The 27682-nt window shown below is 44.2% G+C and overlaps 1 protein-coding gene across 2 annotated transcripts in view; it reads right to left on the reverse strand.

The window, feature by feature from the left end:
* Positions 1-27682, reverse strand: part of COL20A1 (collagen type XX alpha 1 chain) — a 91152-nt gene that overhangs the window by 41980 nt on the left and 21490 nt on the right. For both annotated transcript variants that reach the window (XM_043496182.1, XM_043496183.1), the window contains exons 8-21: positions 27439-27558; positions 25517-25681; positions 22861-23025; positions 21231-21403; positions 19953-20082; positions 18142-18284; positions 16429-16552; positions 15538-15677; positions 14826-14955; positions 10444-10586; positions 8551-8683; positions 3071-3213; positions 1534-1675; positions 701-757 (exon numbers count right to left, since the gene is read on the reverse strand). In XM_043496182.1, the coding sequence (XP_043352117.1) occupies positions 701-757; positions 1534-1675; positions 3071-3213; positions 8551-8683; positions 10444-10586; positions 14826-14955; positions 15538-15677; positions 16429-16552; positions 18142-18284; positions 19953-20082; positions 21231-21403; positions 22861-23025; positions 25517-25681; positions 27439-27558 (1908 nt within the window). The remainder of the gene's footprint in view (positions 1-700; positions 758-1533; positions 1676-3070; positions 3214-8550; positions 8684-10443; positions 10587-14825; positions 14956-15537; positions 15678-16428; positions 16553-18141; positions 18285-19952; positions 20083-21230; positions 21404-22860; positions 23026-25516; positions 25682-27438; positions 27559-27682) is intronic.

The raw sequence follows: 27682 nt of genomic DNA on the forward strand, positions 1-27682 counted from the left end.
AGCGTTTCAGAGAAACCAGATCTCAAAACCAGCAAAACATGCTGCACACATACTTCCCCTCACTGAGAAAGTGCATCTTAATCTTCAGAGTCTTCCCAGTTAATATCCCAGATGAGCCCCCACTTGTTATGCCGTCAGACCCCCGTCATCGATAGGCGAGATGGAACCTGGGTCCTCTGAAGCTTAGTGTATGAGCCTCTACTGCATGAACTAAAAGCTACATGCCTCTTAGCCCAGGCTGTCACAGGCTCATCAATCTCTAGAGGGGGATAGGTTTCAGAGTAGCAGCCGTGTTAGTCTGTATTCGCAAAAAGAAAAGGAGTACTTGTGGCACCTTAGAGACTAACAAATTTATTAGAGCATAAGCTTTTGTGAGCTACAGCTCACTTCATCCGATGAAGTGAGCTGTAGCTCACGAAAGCTTATGCTCTAATAAATTTGTTAGTCTCTAAGGTGCCACAAGTACTCCTTTTCTTTTTTAGAGGGGGATAGAGCACTACACCAAGCAGGCATGGGTTACATCTACACCTGCTGGGTTTACATTAGACTCATGCTGGAAAGATACATGTCCCCAACATCATCTTCCATGGTGTGAGACATGACTTAAACCCAGTCCTACTTGAAGTGCTAAGCCCCAACAGCTTGAGTTGCCACTGCAAGAGGACATGTGTGAATTTCAGCCTTATCACATGTGACTTACCATCTGTTTTGAAGGGAACAAAGCCTTGTGTTGAGGGCAGTTTAGCCAAGACAGAAGCTGTAAGAATAAATGCATTTGTGAGTCCTGATTCTGGGACTGTGATGTTTGGCTCACTATTGTTCATGGTTATTAGACCTTCCCTATGCTCCCTTCTGACTGGAAACAATAGCTTGGGAATGTGATATGAAATGGGCGCATTGTTTGTGCCATGTATTGGTCTCATTGTTCCAAGCGGGAACCTATTGTCTCCAATCTCACTCCCCTTTTTAAAGAGGTTAGGTGTTCATTTTCCTACTGGAATTTGCAAAAGGGTTGAGGACTTGGTTCTCTTTTCAGGGCACAAGTTGTACCCTCAAAATGTTGCACCCTCATTTTTGTGCCTGCAGAATGGACCCGTGGTTGTATATCCAAGTACTTGCACCTCTAACTACCTGATTTGCAAACACAGACTGGTAGCTACATCTATATTTTTATTTGTATTATTCAGATTTATACCCACAGTTCAACTGTCTATGCAAATTACATCTGCAAAAAGGGAGGCCAACCCTTCTGAAAGTCTGGCCCTATACGTAAACTGCATATCCTACACAAGCAAGTAAATCGTCAGATACTTCCAGGGTGAAACTAATCCAAGGAGTATCTCTGTTGACTTCCACAGAGGTACAATGAGATTAATTTGGCCAAATCGGTCTCTGGCCCTTTAACTTTTAACGTTGCTTTTCCCTGTTACTCTTTCCAAGCCCCACCTTAATAGGGATAATGACAGCATCACATCTTTGTGAATTATTGGAGATCTCTGGATAAAAGGCAATGCACAAAAGGTAAGTACCTACTGATCTGCCTACCAGTTTGGCCAGTTGCAGACACAGCGTCACTCTCTCCTGCGTCATGGACAGCAAAAACCATCACCTTGTATGCTGTGTTGGGAAGCAGCGACTGCAGGGTCACGCCGCTGCTTTTACCAGAAACCATTATCTATGGCAGATATGAGAAAGACTCTTACACTCCAGCAGAATTCTTCATTCAGCTTTTATTCATTTGCTGATACAAGTGGGCAATACAAGGCAACAGAAAAGCAGTTTAGACTAAGAGCCGATGACCACACTCCCCTTCCCTGCTAGAGCTGGGAAAAGTTTTTTGCCCAAAACCTTTTTCTGCCAAAACAGCAGATTCAACAACATTGAAACATTTCTCAGGTTCATGCTGGTTTCTCCAAACGATTTCAGCTGGTGGGGGGAGGGGTAATCCCAAAAAATCAAAATGTTTCCTTTCAACATTTTCTAAATGAAACATTTCGATTTTTCAGTTTGAAATCACTTTCGATTTCAACATTTCTTTTCATTGTATTTTTACAAACATTTAAAAAAAATTAAAAATGAATGAAACAAAATGAAACAATTTTGTCTTGACAAAATGTTTCATTTGACCCAAAACGATTTTTTGGTTGCCTGAAAATTTTGAAAAAATTCATTTTTAGTTTAATCTGAAAATACTTAAGGTTGTTTTTTTTTGAATTGCGAGTGAAACAAAAAATCCTCTCTTCTCCCAGCTCTTTTCCTGCAGACACCCCCCCCGCCCTTAGATTCCCGCTAGGCACTGAGCCTGCCCCTCAGCTCATCAGGGAAGATTTTCAAAGGTACAGTGGGGAGTTAGGCATCCAGCTTCCATTGAAAGTTTTCTTATTTATTCTGGAAAATGTCCCCTGCTAGCATTTTCTTAATGGATATCCGAATTGGACAGGCCTATTGATCTCAGGCCAATGTTGCCTCAATGAAATGGGAACACAGGGAGTTTCATCAGCCATGGTTTCTTGCTTTCTTTTCCTATTGAAGCTACAGACTGGAGGACGAAAGTCATCAGATCAGGCTTATCTAGTTGCTGGGCAGCTCTGTATGAACATGGGGTCATTCTCCATCCAGAGGAATTTCAAATTTCCTTATGGTACTGCAGTCTAACTGGGTCTAAATGGAGAATTTGAGTGCTAAAGGTAATGCTTAATCACTTTAGGTCAGAGTAGGGGATTTGTCCTTAATCCTTCACCTACTGGAAATGCAGCACTCCAGTTTATGGCGAGGGGGTGGATCAAAGAGGCAGCTGTAGTCTGAGGGGCTTTGACTGCAATGAATTCTCCTGATGTTTTATACAGAAATCCATGGAAGAGCCTAGAAGGCTTTGGTTTGAATTCACAACTGTCTGTCTCTAATGCGCTGCCTTTAATCAGATGGAGGAAGCGAGTTGCTCTTGTTCTCTTGATCAATTTTATCCTTGGGGTAACCCCACTGACTTCAACCGAGACACATCAGGGATGACACTAGCCCCGTGTCTTTTTAGTCAAGTGCCTGGCATGTCCAAAAGCAGCTGAGGACTTACTGTTTGCTGAGCACTGTCATCAGATTCAGGAATGTAGGTTACTCGGTAGTATTGTATGTGGCTGCCAGGGGGTCTCCAGTGGACCTGCAGGCTATTGGGGGTCTCGGAGTCTATAACGAGGTCGGTGGGTGGGCTCTGGGAAGCTGCAGCAGGGAACAAAGATGAACTAGATGACAGGCAGATTGCGATGGATACAAACCAGGCCAAAAAGACTCCCTGACTGGCAGATAAGTAAGTGCTTCACTGCTCTGCTACCATAACAGTGAGAGCTCAGAACAGAGACGGGGGGGGGGGCGTCACCTTGGGGCCAGGGAATGAGAGAGACCGAGATCTTGGAGGAGAGTGGATTGCCTAAGGGTATAAAGAAAGGACTCAACACCGAGACAAGAGAGGCCTGGGAGCTGGAAGAAAAACTTTGGAGATGAGAAGGGAGACCTAGAAGCATAAAGATATATATAAAAGTGTACCCCATACATACCCAAGGTGGCATGTATATCTGACCCAAGATATAAAGAAGGCACATTGTGAAATGGCTTTAGAGATGGCCCGGAGTGGATTGGGCACTCCAGTTTACTCTAATGTCATTGCTAAACTGATATCGTCCAGTAAATGCAACGTCCGTCTGTCCCTTCTTGTTTTTAAATTCCATTTTTTACTAAAATATTAGCAACCTTGCAGAACATGACACTGCTTGGCTCACACTCATTGGACCACCCACAGACTTCTGAAGTTGTTTCATACAAAGTTTGGGTGTGATTCCTATTGTATATCCTAAGCTGAATGAGACTCCTACAGTGGTTAGGGTCTCAGAGCCCAGGCTCCAACCCAAGCCCAATTGTCTATGCTGCAATTTTTATGCTCCTGGTTTGGGCTTTGCCCACTAGACCCCGTTACCTCCACACCAAGCACAAGGGCAGCCTCCCACCCTGACCATTAGGCAAGACCGCCCCCAGCCTGCTCCATAGCACCCAGCGCCTCTCTCACATTTGACCATTTCATTCAGCTAGGATGTGCCACCAGTTCACTGTTTCCCTGTCGTTCTTTTAAGATAACCCAAGCTAACAAGATAGAATAAGTTAGCTGAAAACTTCGAAGTCGGAATTACTTGGAAAGCTCCCAGGGCCCTGCAGAATCTGACTGCACGGATCTGACAGACAGGGGAAAGGTCAAATTTCTAGGCTGCCCAGGAGGAAGTGAGTATCTCTGACACAGAGGGTGCCATCTGTGTCAGCCTCACATGCTGCCCCTTAAACCTTTTCCATGCTTCCTTCACAGGAGGGTTTTCAGCCTTCTGACTCCTCAGTCTAATTGGTACAACGTACATGTCCTCAAATCAGAGTAAATCTCTAGCGCTCTCTGCTAAGCTGCACGGCTGCCCATTTCAAATGTCCCTTCGGAACCTTATCCATCGTTGTTATCCAAACGACGCAGCTGAGTTTTTCTCACCCTCATTGCTTAGTATTCTGGATTCTTCCCATCATTTCAGCTCCTTGCCATTAGTTTCCCTAAACTTATTTACTAAACTATGGATCAGCTTGCCCAAGTTTAAGGACCTATCTATTAATGACTGCCACTGTGGATGTTAGCTCCAGAGGGTGACAGACCAGCCTGTGTTCTACTCCCAGGCCAGGTATTTCACTCCTGGGAGTGGGAAAACCCAGCTCGCTGACAGGTGGAGTCCTATGTTTGTTCCCAGGTATGTCTTTAAATGTCACATCACACCCTATTCCTAAGAGGTGGGCACTTTGAGTCACCATGCTGCACAATGCCAGGTTGCAATGTGCTGATGAAGTATCATCTCATGCTCACCCACCATTACCGCACATTGCTGTAGTTTCAAACACAAGCACTGAAATGGGGAGTGTCCAACTCTGATAATTTTGTCCTTCAGGACAAATGCAGATTGGTGGCAACCTCAGGGGGAGGAGAAGTACTCCGCTCCAGGGAAAGGGGGCGGGGATGCCTCACTTCACTCATCCAAGCTTTTGAAAGAACAGTCTTGGTGGGTCTTAATGAGCGTCCCCATCCCATCCTTCTCAGGCAGAAGAGAATGGCAGCTGCCTTACAAATCCTTGAAAGGGAGCAAACAGGAAGATCATTAGGTCTATGGCACAGATATTAAAGACTCCGATAGGTCCCAAAAGATAAGCAATGTTACATGATATCCTATTACTGTGCATGAAGGGTTGTGTGTATGTGCTTTTGTGTTGTTATTATTATTAATAATTACTTGCATTGTGGTAGCACCTAGAGGTCCCAATCAAGGATCAGGGCCCACTGAGCTAGATAATGATAATGAAAAGACAGTCCCTGCTGCAAAGACTGTACAATTTAAGTGTAACACAAAAAAGAACAGGTTACAACACCTACATTGTTTCTAAACCACATCCTTTGTAAAGGAGCACAATGCACTGAAGAGCAATCGATTTTTTTTTTTTGGTAAGATGTGTCTGATGACAGGGCCTGTTGTCTGCGAGAGAGAGATGTCCTGTAACGTCCATTGAGCACAATCTACCTGCACAGAGTTTTGTATGTGGGTTGAGCCTGGAAGGAGTCCTGATTAAAATGAATTTGCTGTGCTCACCTCAGCCCCAAGGGAGGTATATAGTTCTACACTGTAAAACCAGTACACAAAGGCAGTCATTTTTCTCTTAATCTTCAAGAAGGCCATATTCTCCTGGGGAGAAAAGAGAAGGAGAAGTGCTTGTGTTCCTCACGCTTCCTGCATAGCCTCAGGCTTCTAGGGCAATAGCCTCACTTTAGTGACTGCCCTGAGGTTGCTGTATTTCTTGAAAGATGCTGCACACATTAAAAAAAAGAACAATGGCTTAGCCTCATCCTATATGGAGGGATGAGAAAAAACAATAAAAAGAACATGAGTCACTTTTCACCCCACATATGCACCCCGCTCTGCACCCAGGCTCTCTCTTAGCACAGCATGTGTGTACCTGCTGGCTATGATGGAAGATAAGCCTTTCACTCGGAGGAGGGCTTGGAAGATTTTTGACACATCATTGGTATTTCATCCCGCAAACACTTGGTTTTAAGAACGTCAGAGTGGGGACTGGGGAGGAATCATACAATTAAGCTGAATGATTTTCTCAAGGATGCTCATTTGAACTTGGCCACAAAATAGAGTGAGAGTCTTTCCCATAACATTGCCCAGACCCTCCCCTCTCTACCAGGACACCTGCCGTCTTAGCCTTTTTCAAACTATTGGGACCACAACCCTTCTCAGGGCTCCCCGGGAGCTGCACACTCTCTTTGAAACCACCTCTTTCTCTTACTTCACTTCTCCTCACTGGCATTTTCTCTTTTAAATTGAGAGAGAGATTTTCAAACATATTAGGCATCCAGTTGTGCACCCAAAATCCAGTCCCAGTTTACATACACCCTTATTCTGATTGCATGTGCAAACTGGGTAATTGCACATGTAAATTAAGCATGCATTCTGGCTGTGTAACTTCTGGCCTAACTTGTTGACCATCTGGCCCTTTGCACGAATTAAATGGCAGTGAAAGATTGATATCCATGACACATGAAATCCCCTATTCACTCACAGAAAAGATATGTCATGGGCAGCAGTTGTGCAAGCTGCACCCCCTTCACTGTCCCACCAGTATCTCTCAGACTTATTCCAGCACTAGCAAAGAATGGGAAATACACACCCTGAGGGTCAGTTCTGTCCTTGGCCTGTCTTCTGAGTACGCCAAGCACAGCACCAACCAGTGCCATTTGCAGTGGGTTGCATGATGTGGATCTGGTCTGAGCTTACTGCTCAGGTTTGACATTGTGGAATTCGCACCTTGAAACCTACCTGTTTGTTTACTGAAACCTCTAAATAGCTGCAATTATCCCTCTGTCCTGTACAATAGTATGATGTACAGTGAGTCTGTTGCATCAATTTGGCTTTGTGATTTACAGCACTCGGAGGCTCGCCCGAGGTAGCTTTACGCAAGGATACATTATTATTATTCATTATTAATAAAAGCAGGGCTTTGTATTCCAAGACAGCCATTTACTCTAAGGTTCACCAGCTCAGAAAACACAAAACCAGACAGAACGAGTTTATTCTGCAAAGACTGTTGGGAACTAAGAGGAGGAGGAGCAGATCACAGATATTAAATGACTCGTGTTCCATTCACTGGCTGCAAAGCCATTAGACAGGGGGTATTCATTAAGATGTCCTTTGGGGAGGCCACTTTATAACTTCATTCTGTCAGCACCAAGCAAGATTCAGACTTTTCCTCAGAGCAGAGTCGGACTGCAAGGCTCGCTCGCATTTTTGTAAGGGCCCCCAATGAAGAATGACTCAGCAATTAGGACCCCAAATGATTCCTCACCTTCCTTAATAGACAGCATGTTATAAACAAGTAACATTCATTAGGCAACATCTAGACAGTGAATTAAACAGCCTACAGAAAATCCATGCAATCCACTCCAATATTTCTATATCCTCTTATGGGGAAAAGGGAAACTACATTTCAAGAGTATCAAAAACTATTGGCTTATAACATCGGCCTGCTTTCTTGAGCAGACTGCAAATCTATAATGCATCAGCCATCCAGCACACTGTCTGCAGCACTAGGGACTCACCCAATACATTTCACTTGAAGTTAAGAAACAAATGTCGACTTCATATGCAGTGGTTCTTTCCTGAAACATACAATGCCTCGTGTGGCACAGAGCACACCCAGCTAAAGGGCACTCCTATAGATGTACACGGAAGACTATGTTGAGACAGATGTCATAGGTTATGATGATTTTTCCATGAGACTTTTAAAAAAGACAGATCCCTGATCACCAAGGAACTGTCACTCAGTGGGTTCATCTACAGCTGTGTCTAATAAGAAGGCCATTTTACATGTTGTTATAATGCATTTCTTCACTGGTCAAAATATTTCCTAAAAGTGGATCATTTTAGCCTTCCATCAATTCGCCAAGAGGCATCGGAGATGCACAGGCAAGCAGTCACCAAAAGAAGTTCTAGGGTGCAATCCTGCCTCCATTGACGGCAAATAGAGTTTTGTTATTGACCAAGGTGCCTTCTCACAGCTTTGCAGGGGGAAAGGGGAGCACGCGCTTGGAACTGATACTGTAAGTCTTCACATGCACCCTGCCTGCACCCCCTAAAAATAGCTCCACAAAGATACATGCACTGGGACCTAATTTCCCCAGGGCAACTAGTGATGTTGGCTGCTTCCATTTCTGGCTAACCCACCTGAAACACCTTAATAGAGGACTGGCTTTCAGAGGGCAGGTGCTCAAGACCCTATAAGGTCACTCAGATTGGTTACCCAAAATCACCAATCACTTAGTTGGTCCAATAAAAGATAATACCTCACTCACTTTGCCTCTCAAGTCACTTTTAGACATTTAGGCCTGGGACATCCTGTTGGTCAAACCTGAGTTATTGGTCTGTGACTAGTTCTGAGACATCCCTTCCCCGAAGCCCTAGAGTTTGCACATTGGTCACTTACTAGTTCTGTGCAGAATTGAGACAGTGTCGCTTCGAGCTCCATCCTTGTAATATGCCCAGATCGATATCTGGTATTCTGTGTTTTTTTTCAATCCTGGTAAGCTGGCAGCAGCCAAGTTCCCAGCAACAGACAGCTGTGGCGTGGAGGAGAAATGAATGTAAGTGGAGTTCCCAGGCAGCTGCAACTACCTGGTTGAGTATGGCATCTTAAAGTATCAAATCCTTTCATAACAAGAGGTACTGTTCTTTAACACTCTCTTCCTACAAAAGGACTCATCACCTCAGATAGAATGATCTGAATGCTCTTCGCATAAGGACACCCATTGTTTGCAATGTTATAAAGAAATGATGGTCCAACCAGGGTGACTATCATCAGGACCCTTGTTTCTGATGTTCTTGCAAAAGGCCAGCCACAGTTAAGTTGTTGACCAGTAAACAGAAGGGAGGGTTAGGTCCCTGACCCAAGTTACCAGCTCTGTGATGCTGCTTTTGTAACCTGCAGGGTGCTTTGTGAAAAGTTGTATGGCCACGCTTGAGGAATTAGAGGTCAACAAAACTCTAACCCATCTCCCCTCCAGACCCTGTTTTTTACTTTAAATGAACATTGCACAATAGGAGCTCAAGATCTCCTGAGATTTAAGCCAGTGGTGGGTAGAGAAGAGGAAGTACACACATCCTGAGGTACTGCACACTGATGTAATTTCATTGCAGTCAATGGAGCAATGGTAATTCACACCAGCTGAGGATCTGACCCATCATTTTGCATGTGGAGAAGATAGGGGGTACCTACATGCTGGCACAGGACTTTGGGACCAAATCCTACCCTCATGGCTTTCATAAGTGTAGATGAACTAGTGCAAAATTTGGCCCTAGTTAGTGTTCTGTAGATGCCCATGCCGTCTGGATATGTTGATGACAGTTAATAGTTACTTTAATACCAAGTCTTAGGATACTCATTCAAGAAGCTCCAGTTACCTTGCATGTGTCCGTAGTCACTTCCCCACTCAGGACTACATTTTATAGACCACACGTTAGTATCCATGTAGCCTTTGGCAGGACACATGATATATACATGCCAGCAGCCCTTAAACAGGCCACACACTGTCTGTGATGAAGTGGGAATTGTCTGTAATATTTCTATGAACTACCTGTATGACCCTGTACCTATCACTCTGGTATTGCTACCCAGTGGGCATAGAAAGGTTAAAATGCTGCACTCAGGGCAAATCAGGAGACATGAGGTGTTTCATCATGTAGCTTCTGGGAAGCTATGAATGGGTCATTAAGGACTGGCTGGAACCAACCTATATCAATGAAAGACCCTAAAGAGACAATGGGAACCCGAGAGAGCTAACTATTGACACTTACCAATGGGAGGATACCAGCGGGCTGAACATGTGAACTCAGCATGGCTTTGCAGCAGGTGGACAATTGGCGGAGGTGACAGAGAAAGGAAATGAAGATGATCCCTATAGCAGCATGGGACTCATGGGAACCCTGGCTTTACCCAGTATGGACTATGTCTTAACCTTGCCTTATTTATGCTAACCTAAGCACTTTCCTAATGCTATATTCCAGCTGACTAATAAACTCTTCTCTGTTTTGAAAAGGTGCATGGAGTCACTGCAGATACTTGCTGAAGTGCATTGACCCCCGAATGGAGTACGCGTCTGAGCAGGAGTCTGCCTCAATGGGCAGGGCTCACAATGAGAAACAGGAGTGCTGGAGCCCAAGGTTCAGCCGAGGAGGCATTGAGGCCCCATGGTCTACCCTTGTATCAGTGTGACCCCTTGGAGGACTGGCACACTGAAGACCACTTAAAGGCCAGGGCATAGCACAGATCCTGTAAATCCAGGACACCACCTCATGTCCCCAAGTCTATATTGTACCATACCTCCTGGGAGCTCTCTTCTCCTAGTGCATTCCATTTAATCTGATAAACCAGGACATCAGAGGGAGCGGCGGCTTCCCATTGCAACTGGACATTGTTTCCTGAGAGTTCAGTCACCTTCAGGTCACCTGGTGGTGGAACCTTTACTGAAAGACACAAAGAAAACAAACTTGAGGAGCTGGTGGTACAAAGCCAAGGTACAGAGCAGATGGTCACGGAGAAAAGTATCTACCGGCAGCTGTCTCTCAACCGCCTGCCTTTCACTTTTTCAGACCCCAAATGACAACAGCTCATCATGAGGGACATGGATAAAATATCTGTAAACACTAATTACAGATGATTATTGTATTTGCGAGAGGACAGTGCTGGCGTTGGGAGCAGGAAGATGCTGGGAATGGCTTTCAAGGACAAAGAGGTTAGTGTTATGCCATGTGCTAAAATCCTGGAGAGGCAAGAGAGTCTTTTTTGGATGTCTTCCTTACTTTTATAATTTTGGATGAATTTGTTTAAACTTTAGAGCTCCTAAGAGTTCACAGGACTCCCAGCGGCAGCTTGGGCCAGGCACGGTACAGACAAGCATACAATGCAGCAGACCCATCTTGGCATATAAATATTACAGTTGGACACACACATAAATCCTGCAAAGGTTTGTTTGAGTTTTGCCCTGATGACTTTTACACCCCCTCCATTGGGTTCACTCTCTGTGAATATTGTAGCACATGCACATTTTAAGCCTGAATACACAGATACCCACCCAGTTTGGTATGCTCACGGCACGTGGGAAGGGTTTTAACCAGGCTGCAAGTTTATTAGTGAAATTACATCCAAGGTTCCTGTCGAGGGACAGCCCAGTGCAGTCACTTGACAACCCCTTGATCCTTCGCCAATTCTTGGGGTGCTCCCACCGTGGGGGTAGCCAGTTATCACATTAGGAGGTTCCCTGCGTGCCTGCACCCGCATCCCTCCCCCTTTCAGGGGTTGAAGTGAGAGAGGACTTCGACTTCCCAGCCAGCACTGCTGGTAAAGTGCATTGGTGGGGTGGTCCCGCTGGGCTAGTGTCCTGTGTCACATTTGTCCCCAAGGGGTTAGACATGATGCCCCCATCTCATAAGAAGATACTCTTGGGATGCCCACTGTGTTACCTCTTTGGATCTGGAGCCTAAATCAGCAAGTTCCTGCACTAGGCCCCTGCCAGAAGTTACAATAACTAAACAACTCTCCCATAGGTCTCAGCTGTGCCCTCTGGGAGGGGGAGAATCCAGCCCTCTGGTTGCCCAAAACCCAGCCCCTAGGTTTCACTGCGAGGAAGGTGAAAAAACCCCACCAGCCTCAGCCACGCTGGTGATCTCGGGAAAAATTCCTTCTCAGTCCCAAAGCTGTGACTAGCAAAGCCTGCAAGAACCCCGGAAAGGAGCATAGGGGCTGACTGCTGGAATGTCAGAATTTCACAGTCTGTTTGTGGATGATTCACAAATGGGAAAGCAGGAGGAATTATCTGAATAACTTAATTCTTGCAAATTATTTACCCAGACCTAGCTGTGATCCATTGGGTCCCGTATAATAAGAATGAAGGCAGGCTTCTGTGTGTCTGTTTTTCCCCTAAAATTGTGAGACTTCTTCTGCATTTCAGCTTTCCTTAAAAATATTTTCTATTGCCTTTTTCAATTTGCTGTCCCACTCTGGTAACAGGGAGACACATCCACTTGAGGGAAGGAATAGCAGGCCAGCTAAAAGATTTCAGGCTCTCACATATGCAGCAAAAAACAGGATAAAACACCTAGTGATGGTGTGAGAACTGGAATCAGAAATAGGTGGAAAGTGCTGGAGGAGGAAGGTCAATGATCTAGGGAGGGACAAAATGAAATGTATATGGGAGGAACCAGGAAAGTTACTGAGGGCGAGACCCCCAGGTGGATGGGGGCAGCTAGAGGGATGGGATGGAGGGAAAGGGAACAGAGCATACAGAGGAAAAAAGGGCCAGAGAAAGAGAAAGACAATGGGACAAGAGCAATCAATTAAAGGAGATACAAAATGATTGAAAGGCAGAGGTATAACATGAGAAAGGACTGTTTGGGATGGAAGAGGTGGGGATTGTAAGAGACCAAAGGAAAGGGAGAAGACCCACACCCTTTGAAGGACAGGGTTATTTATTAATTCCGGTGTTGTTGTTTCCCCAGCAGAAAAGGGACGACTGTATGTATCTGCTTCACTTGCACAGTTTTCCTATACAAATAAGGTGCCGCCCTCTATGGAACTTAATGCAGCTCTCAATGATGCAAACTGGGGGTGCCCCTTGGGCCCCCCTCCCGCCACCAGGGAAGTGGGAGGAGGGGAAAGTACTGCTGGGAGCCTATGCCAAATCTTTCTGGAGCTGTTACAAAGCTCTGCAGTGACCTGGAGGTCAAAGGCTCCATCCCATTAGCCGTCCCCTGACTACACTGAACAGAGCCCAGGAGACAGCAGAGTATTGCCTGCCCACTGCACAGAGCTGCACACAGGTCCGGAAGTGCTGGCGAGGCCCAGCAGCGTAACGAGTAGCCAGGAGCTGGAGGCGGATTTAATAGATGAGGACTCTGCTACTGCAAACTGGAGACTTCCCAGAGCTCGCCCATCATAACAAAACAGCATTAAGTACTGGCTTGCCTCTGCTACTGGAAAATTAATCGTTTCTGCTGATTACATAATCCTCAGGAGAGACAGACAGACAGACACAATCATCATCATTCTCCAGCCTTGTTTAACAGCTGTCAGCCAGCATCTCTCACCAGTTCTCCTTGAGGGGCCATCCCAGAGGAGTTCAGCTCACCAATGCAGCTACCATCCTTTACACTCCTGTTCTAGAGGACAGACAGGTACGTTGACACTGGAGGCGTCATTTCCAGCTTTGGTAGACATACGAGTGCTCACTCTCATCTAGCCGATGCTAAAAATAGACATGTACCCACAGCAGCACAAGGCAAGGGACGGCTAGCTGCCCTGAGTACAATCCTGTCCTGGGTCCTAGGTATTTACTCGGGTGGCTAGCTACTCCCGCCACCCGTGGCTACACATCTACTTTTAACAATCAATCAAAACTAGCATCTGTACATCTCCCCCAGTCAGAAACTACACTTCCAGCTCCATAGTAAATGTACTCTCTGACGCAGGGACATATTCTGTTCCCAACTGCACCCTCATAAACCCTAGAGTAACTCCACTGAATTCAACGGGCTTCAAAATACAGCTGGATGAAATTTTGTGTCTGAACCTTTTTTCAGCAGAAGATGCAGATTGAGGGATGCCAAAAACATTTAACAAATCCTTGTCACTTTCACCAGATTGTTCTTGTCAAACCCTTCCCTCCCCAACAAAACATTCTGAAAAAACTGAAACATGTTTAATATTGTCTAAATGTTTCCATTTTTTAGTTCAAAAGAGCTTTTTGTGTAGAAATTTCCTTCATTTTATTTTAAAAAAAAATCAAAAATGTCAAAAGCTTGAAATGTAAATGAAATGGTTTTGTTTGGGGTTGAACAGAACATTTTTGCTTGATCCAAAATGATTTTTTTCTCCCCTAACTCTTCGGAATCACCAACGCACCAAAACATCTGTTATTCAAGCACAGCTAACTTAAAGACTGTCTTTCTAAATGAGCTGGTCTAGGTCAAATCCAAACCAGTAGGCTCAGTGCAGGTATTACAGTGTGAAATTCTGTGTCCTCTGCTATGCAGAAGGCCAGAAGAACTGGTCAGAATGGCCCCTTCTGTCTCCAAGTCATTGCATCTATAAATAAAGGCAGGATTTGACCAACAGACTTTACTGAGGGCAAATGCTCCCAATGGAGAATCAGAGTTAAGTGTCATTTTCTCAAATCTATGTATCATTCAGATGGTTATTGCACAACATCCAATGGTTACAAAAGTTCATTTCAAGGCTACCAAGCATTTGGAAATGCCGGTAGCCTGGTAAAGATCCCCCAGCAGAATGAGTGACTGGCAATAACGAGTCCTATTTAGAAGGACCCTATTAAAGCAATCTATACAATGAGGGTTTTGAACCCAGTAAGAACCAGGTTCAGTGCCAATGAGACTTTTGGCCACACTAGGCTGAATTTTGGCCAAATTTGGGAGGAAAAAAACCTGCCCTGACATGGGCAGAGAGAGATACTGAGGGGGGATTTAAGTCTTCAGGTAGAAACCTGGCAGAACTCAAAAAATTTCAGTCTCAATTTGCTCTGAGGTCTAAAATTTGTTTGAACCAGAAAACCCGAGCTGTGAACATCCCTGAACTTTGGTGTCTGGGTCAGATCTAAACTTTTGGCTGTCTGGCAGTTAGGCACTTAACTTTATAATGGACCTTGAACCAAACTCCTACTGACCCTCATACTCTTCCTCAACCCTACTTACATGTGGTAACATTGCCTGTAAGTGGAAAGGATTCGCCTTCACTATAAATGGAGCTGACACTAATGAAGTACTGGGTGAGAGAGGACAGAGGTCTCAGCATAGTGGATGATGCACTGCTGGGAACTTCGACCTGCAGTGAAACAGAAACACCAGGGTCAGGACTGTAGCACAGAGCAAGGGCAAAGAGGGGCTTGGAATTCAAGATAGTTGCCTCAAAACCCTCCCGTGTCGAAGTACCCTCATTGTTAAAATGCTGCAGGCATGTGAGCAGCCGCTGTCAGGAGAGAGCAGAGTTCTTGACAGCACACGGTGATGGTGCCTCTTAGGCAAAAGAAAAGATGGGGAGGGTTTAATTAAAGCCACACATAGGATGCGTGACTCCATATGAAGGGTTTGGATCATGTGAGGAAATTCAGACGGGCCTATGGAAGTGCCTGCCCCTATGTTCCCGCTGTGCTCAAAGGATAGATAGGCTAGCACTACGGCTAGGGCAGGGCTGTTTCCCTATTACCCTGTCCTCTGGCAATGCAAGGGTCACATCCTTGCACAGGTATAAACCAACTGACAAATCAAGTCCTACAGGGCTACAGTCTGTTCTCGGTTACATCCAGAATCACCCCACAGCCAAGTTACTGGAATTAACAGCGCATTCGCACTCCATCGCCATTCTCCCGGTTTTAGCACATTCCTGCGTCCCTAAGCAAGGACTTGCCTCCCCGGCATTGCTCCCTCTGCTTGAGATGTAGGTCACACGGTGAGCTCTCACAGCACGCGAAGCTGCGTCCCAGCTGACCTTGACAGCCCCATGGCCGATCTCAGAGAAACTCAGGTGTCTAGGAGGGATCAGTGCCACTGCAACAATAATTAGCAAAAGGACGTGGTGAAGATTTTTAAGGCTACACTTGTAAAGCCAATGGTTGCCTCCTGCTGCTACTCCATCTTAACAACTGGATTTTTCCCACTGTGGGATGGAAGCGTTTCTGATTTCATTGTTACGCAGGTCTATATGATGCCCTGGGAGAATGATTGGTTTATGGGTAGAGAAAGGGTCAAATCAACCCACCTACTCCCCAAGATCCAAAGAGCTCAAAACTTTCAGGAACTTCCAATCTAGATTCTGATCCTAATTTTGTCCCTGGTCCCATTCCTACAGTTGGTCAAACCCACTGGGATAGGTGCTCAGATGCCATGGTGGTAGCTGTGGTCTGAAAACCCAGGTGGATAAAGATATAGACACAGATACGTAATCTCAGTTCTGAACACCCCAAACTTTGGAGCAGTTTGGATCCAGATCTGACCTCCTCACTCTGAATTTCAAGGAGATTCAGTCGCAGTTTGCCTGGACAGAACCACTCAATTTCACAGCCCTGTCCCCCAGATTAGAGTTGTTCATGAGAAAGCTTCTCATACAACTAGAGGTAACCTCAGAGAACCACCTACATTTAGCATTAGCCAGGGAAGAGGGAGCCTGTTTACAAACTATGTGAAAAATACATGAAGCATCTCAGTTAATAAGTCTCTCTTGCCAATCATGCACCATTCATCAAACCGCTTATGCTCCTGCCAAAGGGTCAGCTGAGTAAAAGAAGGAAGTAAAACTTACAGGTGGTTTCCTGGATGCTGGCTGGATCACTTGCCTCTTCTCCGTACATTGCATACACTGCTACTGAGTACTCTGTGCTGGGAGACAGCCCGTCCAGCAGAACCTCAGGCTGTTCCACTTTCACCTATCATAGGATAAAGAGTGACACAGAGAGGTATTCTGTGGTGAGGCTCTGCCATGGCTGGCTCCCCATAGCATCCTCTAACAAACCAAGAGCAAAGCAGGGCTGCAGAGACAGGAGTCTAAGGCCACAGCTTGTCTGTCTCTTTGGGTATGACGAATAGAATGTAGCCTGGCTAGCTGCTTTAAGTACATATCCACAGGGGTAGGGCAGATTTGTACTTAAGGTGGCTAACATGCCACTGCTTGCCATTGCCCGTGTTATCATGGCTACACTATTTCTAGTATGCTAGCTCAATGAAAGCTGGACTGAATAGGTCTTTTCCAGCTCGGAATGATACACCCAGCTCCAGCTGTAAGACATACCATTAGAGAGTACTTGTAACACTCCTCACCAGCCACGTAGCTGGGTCGTGGTCAATACTCCTCCACTACCCAACCCAACAGACATCATGCACAGTGTATGCAAACTCTAGAGCTGGCTGGGAATTTTTCACCGGAATATTTTTTTCCACCCAAAAAATGCCAATTTGTTAAAACCAAAACAGTTCACAAAAAAAGGCTGGTTTCAACTAGTTTTCCAACTTAAAAAAAAAAAAGTTGAAGTGTCCTATTCTGATATTTTCTTAACAAAAAACCTTCAGTTTCTTGGTTCAATGTGACTCATTTCAAATTTTACTTAATTTATACTTTAAAACAGGTTAACAAAGAGAAAAGGGTCAAAATCAAATCAAGTGGTTCAAGTGGTTTTCAAAAAACATTCTCAAAAAGAGGCTGGAGAGCCAGTCTCGGATGGTTTAGGTGCAACAAATCCTTCATCTTGGCAGATGATTAGACTAGACCAGTGGAGCAAGGAAGCCATAGACTTTTTCGACAAGATGTCAGGCTCCAAGTGCATCATTTTGTACGTTTGAAATAGTTCATTAAAAATGCATGTTGAATTAGATGATCTGAGAGCTCCTTTTCTCCTTATTTCTACTGTATGATATTGTTTAAGGTTTATACAAAGCCGTAAGGGTGAGTCGTAGTTAAGTAAATAAAAACTGACCTGCCAAAGCTACATTTTGAAACCCCCAATTTTTTTTTTCATTTTTGTATAGCAACTGGATAGGGCACTGTACTGGGACTTAGGAGACCTGGGCTCAACTCCCCAGTCTGCCACTGGCCTGCTGGGTGACCTTGGACAAGTCACTTCCCCTCAGTTTTCCCCATCTGTAAAATGGCGATAATAATCCTGACTTCCTTTGTAAACCACTTTGAGATCTACCGATGAAAAGTGCTGTATAAGAGCCATGGATTGTTATTTCTAAATATGGGCTCACTCCACAAAAGTTTGGATCCAGATCCAAACTTTCTTGAATTCCATGTTTAGACCCGAGGCTTACACTCAGACCTTTATAGTAATAGAGGGTAGCCAGGAAGTTTGCAGATCTGAACCTTCCCATTGATTCAGATCCACTTTGACTTAGAGGAGATTTAAATGAAAGTCAGTTAAGTAATTCTCATGCAGACCTGGGATTTAAGTTTGGGCCCCATATCTCTGACTATATCCAATGTGGCAAAAGGAATAGTTATAACTATCTTCAGCTATACCTCTTTGGTATCATCCTCCGCTCCATTGGGGCCTGCTGAACAGATCACCAGGTACTGAGTAGCTCCACTTGACGGCTGCCAGCTCAGTGTTAGACTGTTGTGGCTCACTTTCGATGCTCGCAGGGAAAGGGGTGGTGACAAAGCTACTCAGATGAAGGAAAACAGAACAAAGATTCACAAGGAAGTTGCTCATTCTTGTCCTTAACCCCTCCTGCCCCCACACACAGATTCAAGGATATCTAAACTGTACATCAGAGCAAAGAAGTTAGGGTAAAGCTATTTTAGGAGATGTGTATATGATGCTTCTATAACAGAGAATCATCAGAATCTGGTCAGAAGGCCTTATTGGCTGTTCCTGTGGGCGGGGAATATCTTTGCATGTGGAACAAAGAAATGTATCCCTCCCATCACAATCTTTCTTTGTCACATGGTCATTTAACACCAAACTTTCCTTCAAGGTAGATATTGTTTAGCAAACATTAGCAATAAAAAAGAAACAAAGTGCAGAGAAGGTACTAAGACTTGGGAACCTTTGGACAAACTTGACAGCGGTTAGTCAGCAGAGACGACTGCCAATCATGCCAACCAATCTTGTCTCATTGTTTCCTTGTGCTCCCCTATCTGTATCTACCTGTTGGCTCTCGCCTTACACTTAGCTTGTAAGATCTTTGGGCCACGTAAGAGTGTGAGTGTGAACACACCACCTAGCACAACGGGATCCTGGTCTCCTAGACACTACCACAATATAAATTAATTACCATTTGGAGCAGAGGGGGAAAATCAGAAGCAACAGGATCAAAAGACTTTCTAGAAATTTATATAGTCACAGCGGGCAATCTAAAGGCACAGCTTGCTCCTTAATAGCAGTACTTGTAAAACATCTACCTCATGAGGCTTGTCTCTGCCTTTGCAAGTTTCAGCAGCTGACACAGAGTTCTTTCCCCTGGCTCACACCAATCAGCCCCAGTCAGTCTCAGTGTTTAACTGCATGAACGCATTTTCAATATCTATTTTTAAATTGGCTCTTCCTTGACCCTTCAGAGGACATTCTGGGGAAAATCGTAGTACAAAAATCTCCTTCTTTCAATTATGGCATCACAGGGGAACAGCAAGGCTCTCCAACATTTTAAAAGAAGAGCAGCAGTGAGTGAACAAGCCAAAAAAAACCCATAAGGGAAGTGTGTGTAGGAGGGTATATGAGCATGTGTTCCACACTTCCAGGCACTTGATGCCACAAAACTCCTGGGATGGGATGTCATTCCATTAGCATCTTAGAATTCAATCCTGAGAATGTGATCCAGGAATGGATGAGTAAATATAGATAGCTTAATTATAAAAATAATAAAACCACAACAAAAAGCTTGATCTGCGTCCAGTATATCTGGGTAACATTGTTTCTTCCTGCCAGAATACTAAACTGCTAATTTTCTCCCCTGAAGAATGTTCATTTTTTTTTACGTTCAAACATTATCTCCGGAAGTCCTGATTTACCTCAGTCATGCAAAAACACTTACTGAAGTCAAAGGGGATTTTGCCTGAAGCATCAAGATTGCCACACACACACTTTCTTTTTTAAATAGGGCATCACCTATATCCATAGCCTGCTTAAAGAGCTTACTCGAACATACCCTATACATGGGGCAACCACTAAGGGATTGAGGAAGTGCTGAGGCGGTGAGGAAATCAGCACATAGAGAACTGGGGCTTAAGGAAGGGAGTGAATGATGCTTGGAATCTGCGAAGAGAGAAGTTGTACAAAGCAGAGAGGGATGCCATGAAGGCTAGACTAGAGCTCTCTACTCATGACCTACATGTCGAGGTGATGCCCCTCAGCCCATCTCCAACGGCATTTTCATAAATAGGAAACACCGAAACCAGGTATTCTGTGTGCGAGGTCAAATTGACAAGCTGAGTGGAGGAGGCAGATCCATCTAAAACTACCTGAAAAACACAGAGAAAGGCTGTAAGAAGTTGTGGTATCAGGAGTTCTGTAGCAGAGAAAGCAATCAAACAAACCAGCAACAGCCAAAACTATACCTAGTGACCATGCTATGCCTTGAACACGAAGGCTGAAAGCCCTTGCAACTTCATACTAGCTAGCATCACCCTAGACTCCTCCCTGCCTGCCCCAAATAAAGGAAGAAGAGGCCTTCAAGAAATAAAGCTTTTTAATTTACTTTTCTCATCCACAGCATCCACTGTGAGTCACTGGTTCATGCTCAGTGTGATGTAGGAGCAGCATGCTCTCTGCTAGTGACATGGCGCCCCCACCAAGCTGCAGATGGGAACCAGCTCTGTTATTTAGGTTAGTTGCACCAACCCTCTTGTAGCTGGGGGGGAATAAACTCTACCAAGATGGCAATGGCAGCACGCCAGGAAAGGAGAATTTTAAGGAAAGATAGACTGAGGAGTGGGATGGCAGCTATGAGACTCAATCTATTTCCCTAGAGTACTTTGCAACCACAGCAAATCACAGTAACAGTAGGAACATGCCAGAGAGGGTGGCAGTCATGCAGGGAATCACAAACCAGGGCTGTCTGCTCAGATGAAAGCCTATGGGTGAAATGGGTGGAGGTATATATTTACTGAGCCAAAGGCTGCCCAACCCCACTCAAGTCAATGGAGTTATACAATTATAACTGAGGAAGAACTACCAAGAGCAAGGCCCTAAAAGTTTCAGCCAGGGCACCTTATTATTATTTCTATGTTTCCAACAGTATGCAAGATACTTTACAGATAAGAATGAAGGGAAGGTCCCTGCCCTTAAGAGCTTAAAATCAAAATAGACAGCCTACAAATGAGGTGATGAGGATGGTGTAAGGGAGAGAAGAGAAAAGAGATAAGAAGAGACAAAATCAGCATAAGCATGACCAAAAAGTAAGGTTCCTGTCATTTCCGTGTAGCGTGCTGATAAGGTTGACACCCACATAATATTAAAAATGAACACATTAGGCATCCAACTCCCACTGACGTCCAATGAGAATTGGGTGCCTAACTGCTCTTTGTGTCTCTGAAAAGTCTACTCAAGTCTAGTCCAAGTCTGCTCTAGTTTCCAGCCACCACACACATCCAAACACAGGATCTCCTACCTCTTTGGGGATTCCTCCCCTGGATGGGTAATATACAATCCTATATTTCTTTGGTGGTCTCAGCGGAGGAATCCAGGAAAGGTGCATGCTTCTGGAGGTCACCTCTGATATTATAAGGTTGGTGGGACTCAGATGGGGACCAGTGTTGGCAGAGACAGCTTTCACAGGACTGTCTATTGTTCAAAAACCTGTGTTACCCTCTCATATTATCTTAACATGCCAAATGCACTTTCTACTTCTTTTTATCAAGTGACATGTCCTAATCCAGTTATAGCCTTCTTCCCTAAACATATAGGAAGCATTCCAGCCTACCATGAAATGAACATTTAAAAGTTGGTCCAAGGGGAAATATAAAAATCCCATTGAGAACAAACTGTGTATTTAGTTGGAGGCTGAGAATATACTTTACATTTGAATTTGAGTCACTGCTATCGATTCAACAGATGGCCCAGCATTTGCCAGTTCCAAAGATTTGGTCAAATTGAACCAGAAAGTCTGTTTTAAAAAAAAACAGCCCATTTTCTCTGGGGTATCGCATGCCTGAGAAAAACTGGTCTAATTACATCAGACCAGATACAGACTAATAGGGAAGAGTCCATTTATTTTGTCAAATTCCAAACCCACTTAAATAAAAGGTACATTTGAAAGTTGAACTCTCCCACTGTATTTTAGGAAAATCTATGAAAAAATGAGCAGAGATTAAAAATTAGAATGGGGGGAACCCACACACATATATAGTCCTTCAGTCTAGCCCTAGCTTCTCTTTAGCTAGAAAAAACACACTTATTTGTATTTAGCTATCCCTTGGGGACATATGGCTTGAACTACAGGTGGAAAAAGGCTTGTACTCAATAATTTTGCAATCTCTCTCCACCCAACAAAAGCCCAAAGTGCTCACAAATTAATCCTTTGCTTTGGACATCTCAATGGTGAACCCAATAGGAAGTGATGCAGCTGCATAGGGAAAGTTTGGAAGAGACTCAGGTTGAGAATGAATTTGTTGTTCATGTGCACTGAAGTGGATAAATCAGACAGGTAAGTCCCCCTCCTCCTTACACCGGTGTATTCACCTATTGTTATTAATGTACAGTACCACCCACAACATACTTTCTAACCGCCTTCCCCCCCCAAAAAAAATTGCTGCCCGAGCTACTCACAATCTAAGGACGGAGGGTAGGGGAAGGGGAACCACACGCATTTATACATACAATAGCTCATCTCATTGTAGGCGGCCTGGCAGAAGCAGGTTTTCGAGAGGGTCTTCAGTATGGAGAGGGTAGGGGCCTTGCAGATGAACCAAGGGAGGCTGTACCATGCAGAGGGGATCATGGGGAAGAAGGTGACCGTGTGAGAGGTTGGCAAACAGTGAGCAAGGCAAAGAGCACTGGCAGAGCAGTGGAGACAGCTGAAAGAGAGGATAAGCAGGGAAGGGAAGAGGTACACAGAGCTCTGGAGGTAGTGACAATAAGCTGACAGCAGGTGGGGAGCCAGTGGAAGGATCTGAAGAGGGGATCAAATGGACGGGTGAGGAAGGGGAGTTTAGCAGATGCGTTTGGCATGGACTGCAGGGGGCGATGGGGAAGCCATGCTAGTTGGTAGGACTGAACAGGGATTGCAGGCTTTAACTCACCTGTGTTTTCATTCTTGCGCTTCTCTTTGATCCTGGTGCACAAGACCCGGGTGAGCCGGCTGACCAGAGAGCTGAGCAGGGGGAAATCCAGCACGTTATAAACAGTGAGCTCCAGGGGCTCTGATGCCACCTGTCTCAGCTCTGCCTCATCTGCATTTTTCACCCCTAAAAAGAAAGAGAGCAAAGAGCCAGTCAGCTAAGAAAACTCCCAGGAGATGAACAAGACTCAGAGCCAGAAAAAGGTCTTTCCCCAATTTAATGCCCCGGTGCAGGAGCCGAGCAGAACTTCAATCTCTTGGCTAAAAATGCCTCCTAGCCTTCCCCATGGGGTGGTGCTATTCTGCAGTGCCTTGGAATCTTGCCTGTAGCTACAAGCACAATCTGGCCTTTAAGGAGCAATATCTGGATTGTGTTTAAATATAGTGGAGTCAGGGGGTCTTCTGTGGTCCAGAGCGACACTTGCGAATCCTCCTAATAGTTCCCCTCTATCCTGTTACTGCAGGCCTGGCTACCACAGAGGCTGATAATATTCCACTAAAAGACAAATCAGAACATATGTAAAAATCAATGAATGAATAAATAACACTTTGATATTTACGAGATGCCAGCTTCCCCCACAGAGAATCTGCTGTTCACTAGAACATAAAGCTCCATCACAAATCCTTGTTATTCTTTCCACAAATCCAGCCCTGCATATCATGTGTGTGCAAAGGGTCTCAATCTCCATTGCTCTGCATCTTGTGTAGTAACTTACCCATATGAAAGCAGGTCCCAATTTGGATAGCGTTTTACTTCTTCTCACTTGCTTTTCACAGATATAAATGCCTACACAAGGTGCAGAACAGTGGAGAATCAAGCTCAATGCCTTATGCCTGTAGAATGCCTTGCCTTGCCCTGCCCTTGAACATTAGAGATGTAGAGGGAGGTCCTGGTGTAAATCAGTGAAATTCCAGTGTGGTCAATGAAGCTACCACATCTACATCAGATGGGGTTCTGGCCATTAGCATACAATCCTATGGGAAGATGTTTCTCTCGAGATTTTCTTTGTGTAACAGGCAAAAAGTAACCAACACCAAAAGGTATCTTGTATTTAACAAATATGCTCATCTTTCCCATCTTGAGGTGGGATTAGAAATGAATCCAAACCAAAACCTTGGATTAAAACATCCCCATACTTTGGGAAAGATCCAGCTTTGGCTGTCATGGCTTGGGCCCATCTCTAGCTGGGATCCACCTACATAATTTCTTGCCATATTATTCTTGGGCCAGGTAGTGTTTCCTTGTCTAACCCAGGACTGCTTTTTTGTTCTGCACTTGTAAAGCTCCTAGCATAGTGGGATCCTGCTCCATGACTACAGTTCCTAGGCATTGCAGCAATAATTATCTGGGCAGGTGGTTTAAATCTCTTTCCTCTTTGGAGACACTAACTCAAGTTCTGACAATCTAGAGTCAAAATACACAAACACTGCAAACATTTCTAATCTAAACAACAAGGGGAAGTGACAAAGCAGGCAATACATTCAAATGCACAGGTTTTAAAGTATTATGCTGTAGACCTATTACAGTCAGTGTCTCCATTCAGAATATTAAGGAAAGTACATTGCAAAAGATATAGCCATATAGTGGTATTCAATGAATTCTCTATGGTGTACTTACCATAAACTACTTCTAGTGCAGGGGAATAATACTTTATTGTTTAATTTTACTCCTCTTGCATTAATCTTTACTAGATAAATTCAGTTATAATTGACAGCTCCTCTCCCAGTCATTTTATGCCTCCTTATTGCTGCCAGATGGCAAAAAGCTGATAAGACTATTAGAAATACAGAATGTTAATCAAATGAATGTAATTGGAGGCAGATTGCCAGATACAATAGGTTGGTAATTTAACTGAATGGTTCTCTTTGGAAATGGCCAATTCATCTAAACCAAAACTGTTCGCGGGACAGGATCAGTTCAGCAAATTTTCAACTCAAAAGTTTTTTTTAAAAAAAAAAAAAAAAAAAAAAGTTTTGAAATTGTCGAAACATTTTGTTTGGATATCCTCAAAAAGAAAAATTCTGATTTTCTACTTCAAAGCAATTTTGTTTCAAAATTTAAGCTAATTTTAAATCATTTAAAGTGTTTCTATCAACCTGAAACCAAAATTCATGAAAATCTGAGAATGACTTTTTTGTCCCCATTCCAAGTGGGAACATTTTTTGACATCTCAAAATTGTTTGCAGGACAAGAAAACCATTTCATATCCAGCTCTAATAGGTTTGTTTAATTCCATTTTGAGGTAAACAGTTTAGTAATCATTGATGTCCCATTATGCAAATCTGAGGCTGTTAGAGATTTTGACATGCTGGTGGTGAGAAAACTTTTAATTAAAACTAAACTAGTTTTTAAAAACAAAAACACAACATCCCACCATTGGCCACTCCTTGAAGATTCTATCTATCTGTCATGTCTGAATGATACATTAATGGCTCATCTGCTCATGGTAAAATGATATCAAATCAACAGGCCAAACTTTATGGGTAAGATTTTCCAAAGCACTCAATGTTGTCCTAAAACTGCTCCGATTAAAGTCCCAATAGAGTTTTACCACTGATTTCAAAGGGAACAGAGTTAGGCCAATCCCACCTGGTGTTATTAATAGCTGTAATCTTACCAATGGCAAATATCTCTATGCCCATATTTTTCAAGGTCTGGGCAGACAGGTTGGCATTATCCTGAGATTTTCCATCAGTCAAGAGGATCACCAGCTTGACTGCATCCGACCTGGCGCCAGCTTCAGGTTTCAGATTTTGTTCTAGGACATAGGACAAAGCGAGGCCTTGGGAAGAAAGAAGAATGGAATTAGATCCCTGAAAACAAGTCTGCAGAGATGCACATGCCTTGGGAAGTGCAAACACCCTTCTCAGCTCCTTAGTCAAAACTGGGTATACCAGTTCTGTATGAGGGATACAAACACAGCTCCTGTGCTGTGGGGATGATTTCCTGCATTGCAGTCTGAAGGAGACTGTTGTAAAAAGGTCTTTTAAACAAAGCTACAGTTGCTTGCTTTATAAATAAACCTTTGGAGGGTAATGGGTTAGACTTGACATTTCTGTCATTCCAAAGTTTTTTCTCACTTCATTGCAGACCTACAGTTCTGTGACTGTAGGGTTGCTCAAAGGCATGTGATGTTAGTTGCCTTGTTTCAAGGGATCTCTGAAGTTTCAGTTTCAAGTAGAACGCCACACACATGTAAAGAATGGTGGAGATTTTGCAAACAAATCAGAGAACAATGGTAAGGCAAACTGAGCAGATAAACCTTGACAGTGTCCCTTTAAAAAAATGCATGTGCAACAAACTGTGTGCCTGATTTGCATGCATGTTTATTCCATTTTTGCTTGCAATCAAAGTAGTTGTGCATGGAAACTAGGCTTGACATGCCACACAGACATCTGATAAAAATCAGGCCGCAGAAGTCTCAGCAGCGTAAACAATCCAAAACCAAAACACAATAAACTTTACCAAGTCACTTATGAACCTCTTACCTGATCATGAATATAATGAAACACTAATATCTTAAGCAAAGCCAACAATGCACTACATGTTTTCCAAACATAACTGAAGGTAAATTTCCTGCCTTGAAGATCATACAGTGTACAGCCCTAATTCAGCAAAAGCACATCAGCATGCACTTAACTCCTACTGTTTCAAGTACGGAAATGCTCTGCTGAATCAGGGTGTAAAAGATAGACAGACAGACAAAGCATAGGGGAAAAGGGGTAAAATATAAGCCAAGTGGTCAAGATGGTGACAATGTTTCAATCACACAATGAATTTCGGTAGAATACATAGATTTCCCCCAAATTTAACTATAATCAACCAGACCGTTTCTTGTAATCTTTACAGTAAGAGGATGACTTTCCCTTTGCGAAGTTCATTCTTCATCCTGCTCTTAAGCCCTACCAGATCCTGTACAGGAGCCCAAGGTTTCCAGATTATCTCTGGACTTCATCTCTCTGGATCCACAGAGGCTGAGAGTGCTATACAGATGACCGCACCAGCCTCCCAAGGGAGTATTGCTGAGGCCATATGTTGGATTTGGGAAGATGGGGGGGGGGGAGCTGCTCCCTCCTCCCCAACTTCAGATGCGCAGATACGTCCCAGGTGTTCTCAGTACAGTGGCGGCGGCTGCTCTGGTGGTGGCATCAGCCTGGCCTAAGAACGTCCATATTCAGTTATTTCCTGTAGCGATGCAGTCAAAGGAGTAACAGTCATGCCTGTCCTTTTGCTGGGTCATTGCTGCTATCACAGCGTGTGGGTGGGTGGGTGCACTTGCACATGCAAGAGAAGCAAAGGCCCCTTCCCCTTCATTACCTCTAGCTTAGGTCAGAGATATCTGCACCATGTACAGCGACTGCACTGTATTCTCGTAACTAATGCTGCTTTAGTCCTGTATCCAATTCAGACACATCCAGCCAGAATATTCCTCCCTTAATGTGGAGGATGCTAAGCTATTGGCTAATAACCATAAAGGAGTTCTGCATGCAGCTCAGCAAGGGACAGAGAGCAGGGGAGCTGAAGATAAAGTTGTGTTACCTGTGAAAGTGTTGCCGCCTTTATATCGCAGGTTCCTCACCGCCTCTAACACCTCGTCCCTTGTGACATAGGTGTTCAGGTTCCACTCTGTCCGTGGATCACTGCTGTACTGGGACAAACCTGGGGAAGGCAAGAGCAGTCAACAGAGTGCAACCAAGGGGTTTAGCAGCAAGATGAAAGCTGCTTTTTTCCAGGATTGCCATAGACAGGCAGCATTGTCTACTCGATAAAGCACCAAACTGGT

Source organism: Dermochelys coriacea, chromosome 13 (genome assembly GCF_009764565.3).
Source record: "Dermochelys coriacea isolate rDerCor1 chromosome 13, rDerCor1.pri.v4, whole genome shotgun sequence".
In the NCBI taxonomy this organism is placed as follows: Eukaryota; Metazoa; Chordata; order Testudines; family Dermochelyidae; genus Dermochelys; species Dermochelys coriacea.